Source organism: Carlito syrichta, unplaced genomic scaffold (assembly GCF_000164805.1).
Source record: "Carlito syrichta isolate Samal-C Ts95f unplaced genomic scaffold, Tarsius_syrichta-2.0.1 Scaffold313872, whole genome shotgun sequence".
Classification (NCBI taxonomy): Eukaryota; Metazoa; Chordata; class Mammalia; order Primates; family Tarsiidae; genus Carlito; species Carlito syrichta.
This window is the reverse complement of record NW_007257968.1, coordinates 256257-263191: the sequence shown is the minus strand read 5'-3', so window position 1 is coordinate 263191 and position 6935 is coordinate 256257. Positions and strand designations below refer to the sequence as shown.

Here is a 6935-nt window from a genome sequence, read left to right as displayed (position 1 = left end):
GCCTGTAATTCCGGCTACTCGGAAGGCTGAGGCGGAAGGATTGCTGGAGCCCAGCAGGTCGAGGCTGCGGTGGCCGGGAGTGGCCACTGCACCCCAGTCTGGGTGACAGAGTGAGACTCCAACTCAAAAAAAAAAAAAAAGAAACACAGGTTTGAATCTTATAATTCTGTTTCTTTCTAGCTGTGTGGCCTTGGGCGGGGGGACTTTAAGTTTGTAGATATTGTGTACCTATTTTGGGTTAGGCATGCTTCTAGATACATTACATACATCATCTCATATAATCCTTGCAAAAACTTTGATGTGGGCAGTGGTGAGAATAAAAATATTTATTTGTTTATTTTTTGAGTTGGAGTCTCACTCTGTTGCCTAGCCTTCTGCCTCAACTTTCCAAGTAGCTGGAACTACAAGCATGCACTACCACACCCAGCTAATTTTTTATTTATTGTAGAGACGTGGTCTCGCCAAATTGCCGGGGCTTGTCTTGAACCCATGGGCTCAGGCAATTCACTCGCCTTGGCCTCTCAAAGTACTGGGATTACAGGCTGACCCCCGCCAAATAAAAATATTTAAACACCAGGTTGAATTGATGCCAGTTGCCCTCGCAGCCCTGAAAACAGATACTATTATTATCCCACCTCATAGTTGAGGAAACTGAGGCTTGGAGAGTTGAGTCAGTGCCCAGATCATACAGTTATTAAGAAGACAAGCTGAGATTTGTTGGTGGAAACAATGAAAAGATCAATAATATTTAACCCCTGCCATAAAGAGCTCACAGCCTGGCTCATGAGCTGAGTGGTGGAGCTGGGTGTCCCTCACCTTCTCCCCCAACTCCCCAACCTTTAAGTAAAATATTGTGCCTGCAAGGACTTTTCTCCCTTTGTATTAGTCTCCTTAGGGCTATTGTAACAAATTACCATAAATCTGGTGACTTAAAATAACAGAAATATATCCTCTCACTTTTTTGCACACCAGAAGACCTAAATCAGTTTCACTGGGCAGAAAGCAAGGTGTTACTAGGATTGTGCTCCCTTGGGACTCTAGGGAAGACCTGTTCCGTTTCTTGAACCGACTAGGACACTCCTTGGCTTATAGCTGCAGTATTCCAATCCTGCCTCCCTAGTTGCGTGGTCTATCTCTTGTAGGCAAATCTTTCTCTGCCTCCTCCCTCTAAAAAGTATCTTGGACTTGGATTTAGGGCCCATTCAGAAAATCCAGTATTCTGTACCTATCTCAAGATCCTTATTTGAAACACATCTGCAAAGACCATTTTGCCATTTATGGTAGCACTCACAGGTTCCGGGACTAGGACCTGGATATTTTGGGAGGTCATTGTTAGCCTACCATACTTTTTTCCTCCATAATTTATGTCATTTGTTGTACAAGCACTACTTTAATGAGATTTTAAGGATGTTTTAAAAACGTAAACTTCCTACACATGATTCCTCCAACCTACCAGGCCAACTTTTCATTTTTTCTCTTTCCTTTCAGTCCCTGAATGTGTCTGAGCAAAATCACTTGGAATTCCCTACCCAGAGGAACCTCTGCTCACTTCTTAAGTACAGGTTAAGCACCCCAAATCTGAAAATCAAAAATCTGAAGTGCTCTAAAATCTGAAACTTTTTTTTCAGATTAGAAAATGTAGTTTATTCAGAGAGAGAAAAAGAAAGGATTCACTTCCCCAAGATAGGGAAGGGGGCCAAAGCTTAAGAAAACATGGTCTGACCATAGCTCAAAGAGCACATGGCCACACTACAGTCTAGTAAGGCAATGGCAAAATCTGAAACTTTTTAAGCACCAACATGATACTCAATGGAAATGCTCATGGGAGCATTTGGATTTCAGGTTTTCAGATTAGAGATGCCCACTGGTAAGTATAATGCAAATAATCTCAAATCGGAAAGACATCTGAAATCTGAAACCCTGCTGGTCCCAAGCATTTCAGATAAGGGATATTCAACCTGCATGTTTTCCCAGCATTTCATATGTAATTAAGAAAACTTTCTTTAACAAAACTTATCTCATGTTATCCATATTGTTTTGTAATGTCCCTTATCACTTCACAGAAAATAAATCTTTTTCTAAGTCGGTGAATGAATATACATCTCCTGGGTTATTTTACAAGACTATATGGTATTTTGTCACAATGACAAAATCTCTGCCCCCTGTCCCCACCTCGTGTACCTCGAGCCTGTTTTGAAGTCCAGACCCAAGGGGATGAGACAGTAAGGTCCCAATAGCGGGTCCTAAGTTACAAATGAGACACCCTTAGCCCATAAACTTGATTCTTTTGTTGCCTGTTGGGTTCTGTCATTATTTGTGACTCAGCCCTGAGTATAGTCTCCTCTAGAAGTTCTGGCCTCAGCTCACCAGGGTTGCTAGGGATTTGGGAAGAGTCATGGTGGACAGTTAGACCACCAGAGATGAGGGGGTCTGCGCTCTCCTGTGGCTAGCATAGTGGAGAAGGAGACTGGGGGGTTCAAGCCAGGGCTGCCCATGTTCGCCACATACCTCGTGTGTGGGGGGCTCTCATTGCCTACCATGTCAGTGCTTTTGACATATAACAAATCATCCCCAAACTTGGTGGCTTGAGATAACAGCCATTTATTTATCACATGGTTTTGTGAGTCAGCATTTTCGAGTGGGCTCCATGTCTTCAGGTTGTACAGTTGGGTCTTACAGATACATCTGCAGTTGGCTGGCAGATCAACTAAAGCTGGTTGGTCTAGGGTGGCCTCAGCTTGTCTCTGCTCCGTGTGGCTCCTCATCCTCCAGCAGGTGAGCCCGGGCATGTGCTCATGGTGGTTCTAAGAGAAAGGGTGGAAACAGCAAGGCCTCCTGGGACCAAGCTCAGAACAGGCACCATGAAGCAGCCATTTCCATGGCCTTCATTTAGTTAAAGCAAGTGATGAGGCCAGCACAGATTGCACAGAGAGGGAGTAAATGTCACCTCTTGGTGGAAGGAGGTGCAAAGTCACGTCATAGAGTGTGTGGGTACAGTGAGGGTTGGAACACGGTGGCCGTTTTTGCAATCTGTAACACCTGAGCCTGGAGAGCGCTGGGGATGAGGGTGTGTAGGGTGGCTCCTGAAGAGTACAGACATATGGCAGCAGGTCCCCAAATGCACCCTGTCTTCTCCCCAGGCCTCTTCAACGGAGTGAAGCTGGTGGTGGAGACGCCTGAGGAGACCCTGTTCACCTACCAAGGGGCCAATGTGACCTTGCCCTGCCGCTACCACTATGAGCCGGCTCTTGTCTCCCCAAGGCCCGTGCGCATCAAATGGTGGAAGCTGTCGGAGAATGGGGTCCCGGAGCAGGACGTGCTTGTGGCCATCGGGGTGAGGGTTCGCTCCTTCGGCGACTTCCGAGGCCGCGTGCACTTGCGGCAGGATAAGAAGTGCGATGTCTCGCTGGAGATACGGGATCTGCGGCTGGAGGACTACGGGCGCTACCGCTGCGAGGTCATTGATGGCCTGGAGGATGAGAGCGGCCTGGTGGAGCTGGAGCTGCGGGGTGAGACCCTGACAGGGACTGGGTGACGCTGGTACCTGGGGATACAGGGGAGACCTTTGTGCTTTAGATTTACAATTGCATTTTTTTTTTTTTGAGTTGGAGTCTCACTCTGTTCCCTAGGCTGGGATGCAGTGGTATGGTCAGAGCTCACCGTAGCCTTTTCCTCCCAGGCTCGGGTGACCCTTTTGCCTCAGCCTCCCAAGTAGCTGGGATTACAGGCACATGCCACCATGCCTGGCTAATTTTTTGATTTTTTTGTAGAGACAAGACTTCACTGTTGCCCAGGCTGGTGTTGAACTCCTGGTCTCAAGCAGTCCTCCCCCTTGGGTGCTGGGATTACAGGTATAAACCACCATGCCTGGCTGTAATTGCATTTAATCCTCAAAACAACCCCTCAAGGAATTTACTATTATTGCCAACCCCATTTTACAGATGAAGAAACTGAGGCACCGAGGGGTCAAGTAACTTACCTACAGTCATGCAGCTTGCAAATGGCAGAGCTGAGGTCTGAATGCATGATCTGCTGCCCTCTGCTCCCTCTCATTCACACCCTATTCTGAGAGAAGGAGAAGGAAGGTGATCCCAAAGCCTTTTAGAGACAGAGCTGAGATGTGAGCAGGATTAGCAGGCAACACAGATGAACGAGGCAGGCCTCGTGTGAGATGATTGGGAGTGGTGGGGACTGTTCCCCGGTTCCTGGGACTGTGAGGGCTAGGAATTTGGGGCGGGACCAGGCATAAAATAACCCCCTGCAAACACACAGGGAGGCTGGAAGCTGATTATTGGGGCCCGTGGGCTTCTGTGCCCCCCTCGGCTTGCTTTTCCCAAGTGCCTGGTTCCTGCCTTGTTGAGATTGGAGGTTTGGGCCCAGGATATTCCTGAGCGGCCTCAGTGAGGAGATTCCAAGGACTCTGAGTGAGCAACACCAGCCAAGCAGTGTCCTTTCCTAGACCCTTATGCCCACCTTAGTTCTTAAGTTTCATCTGACTTGGTAGGAACTGAATCTTGGATGTTTAAAAAACTTTTTTTTTTCTTTTGAGTTGGAGTCTCACTCTGTCACCCAGACTGGAGTGCAGTGGCCGCTCCCGGCCACCGCAGCCTCAACCTGCTGGGCTCCGGGGATCCTTCCGCCTCAGCCTTCCCAGTAGCCAGAATTACAGGCATGCACTACCACGCCCGGCTGATTTCTTGATTTATTATAGAGACGAGGTCTCGCTGCCCAGGCGGGTCTCGAACCCGCGGGCTCAGGCAATTCACTCACCTCAGCCTCCCAAAGGTGTGGGATTACAGGCTGAGCCACCGAGCCCAGCTTAAAAAACTTTTTATGATAGTAAAATGTCAAACATGAATGTTAATTTTTGAGAGGAGCCTGTGGCCCCCACCAGACCCTGGCCACGAGGAGGGTGGTCCCCTTCCCCAAGACCTCCCAACCTTGAACCTCCTTTATTTAAGGACCTTTTATCACCCCTCTTCCCACAGCTTCTAGGGCTTCTTCTTTCCCTGGAAATCATCTGTCACGCATGGAAAGTTTCTTGCATTCTTCTAGGAAACTTCCTCAGTCATAATAACATATGTGTCAGGTCTCAGCTATTGAGAGGAGAGCTGGGACCCAAACTTGGCATCTAGAGGCCAAAACCCATCTGTAGACAACAGCATGTCCTTGCTGGGTGCTCTCACGGTGGCCTTGTGAATTAGGTATAATTCCCATTCTGTAGTTGGGGACATTAGCTGACTGATTCATTAATCACTGTAACAAGCGGATGGATGTTTTCTGAGTACTGCTGTGTGCTGGCCTAGTTCTAGGAGGGAAAGATCAAGCAGGTGTAGGCTCTGCCTTGGACTTGGGCAACGGATAGGAGATCAGAGGTTTGCTGAGCTTTTCTGAGGGACAGTGTGCTGTGGGGACCTTATGTCCCAGTGGAGTGGGGGTAGAGCTGGGGTGTCCAGCCAGCTGGGCCCTCGCCCCCTCCAGCTCTTCTTTCCTCCCTCCCCAGGTGTGGTTTTCCCCTACCAGTCCCCTGAGGGGCGCTACAGGCTCAACTTCCACGAGGCCCATCGGGTCTGTGCAGAACAGGACGCGGTGGTGGCCTCCTTCGAGCAGCTCTTCCGGGCCTGGGAGGAGGGTCTTGACTGGTGCAATGCAGGCTGGCTGCAGGATGCCTCGGTGCAGTATCCTATCACACTGCCCCGGCATCACTGTGGCGGCCTGGACCTGGCGCCCGGCGTGCGTAGCTACGGCCTGCGCCACCGCCGCTTGCACCGCTACGATGTGTTCTGCTTTGCCGCTGCCCTCAAGGGTGAGTGGAATGGTCACACCCGGGCCTGTGGGTTTGATGGCTGTCTGGAACCTGCAGGAGCACAGTGTCTGGGAGCTTCTGGACCCTTCTGCCTGCCCTGCTGGCACCTCCACTTGGAGGCCTGGAGCACCAGCTGATATTGAAGCAATATCCTGAGTTCAGTGCTTTGAGGCTGCTGCTTCTTGCCATCGTGGTTAATTCATTCAACAAACATTGTCTGGGTGCCTACCATACATGCTGGTGGCCTAGACTCTGGGGCATCACAGACAGATAAAACACAGTGTGTGCTCACAAAAGTATTCTTCTTAAGAAGATAAGCACAACCAGAAATTGGTTCAGTGCTGCATGCCAAGCATTTAGAAATGTGCCTGACACATAGTAGGTGCTCAGTAAATGACTGAATATGTGAGAGACTCTAATTGGTCCAGCCTAGGAGGGGTGCCCACCCAGGGTGCAAATAGGGAAGGGTGGTGGGGAGTACAGACATGACTAGAGGGGCTCCAGCCCTATAGCAGGTTAGGTGGCACTCTCAGGGAAAAGGTGAGGACTGGGGAGTGTCCCCAAAGTGTCCATTGCAGATATCCACAGCATGGTGGCTCCCTGGGCTCAGACAGTTGTCAGGTCTCAGGGGCCAGTGTTGCTGTGGGCCCTGCTATCCTCTCCCGCCCCCTGCGCTGCCCAGCACTCATGCCCCCCTTACCCCCAGGGCAGGTGTACTACCTGGAGCACCCTGAGAAGCTGCCGCTGACAGCGGCAAGGGAGGCCTGCCGGGAAGATGGAGCCCAGATTGCCAAGGTGGGACAACTCTTTGCCGCCTGGAAGTTTCGTGGCCTGGACCGCTGTGATGCTGGCTGGCTGGCAGATGGCAGTGTCCGCTACCCAGTGGCTCACCCCCGTCCTAACTGTGGGCCCCCAGAGCCTGGGGTCCGGAGCCTTGGTTTTCCAGACCCACAGAACTTGTATGGTGTCTACTGTTATCGCAAGCACTAGGACCTGGGGCCTGCCCTTGCCCCTCCCTTCATGGGTTGTGTATTTATTTGAGTGTAGTTTATTTTCTCTTTTGGGTTGGGGCAATTTTAGTATTGCTTTTAGGCTTCCTAACTTGCATTTTCTTTTTTTTTTTTTTTTT

The 6935-nt window shown here is 50.0% G+C and overlaps 1 protein-coding gene across 1 annotated transcript in view; it reads left to right on the top strand.

Moving 5' to 3' along the window:
* The window catches only part of HAPLN3 (hyaluronan and proteoglycan link protein 3), a 7527-nt gene extending 606 nt beyond the window's left edge, over positions 1 to 6921 (top strand). Inside the window, exons 2-4 of the mRNA XM_008070612.1 lie at positions 3141 to 3509; positions 5504 to 5806; positions 6513 to 6921. Of these exons, the coding sequence (XP_008068803.1) occupies positions 3141 to 3509; positions 5504 to 5806; positions 6513 to 6796 (956 nt within the window). The 3' untranslated portion in view covers positions 6797 to 6921. The remainder of the gene's footprint in view (positions 1 to 3140; positions 3510 to 5503; positions 5807 to 6512) is intronic.
* Positions 6922 to 6935: the final 14 nt, after the last annotated feature.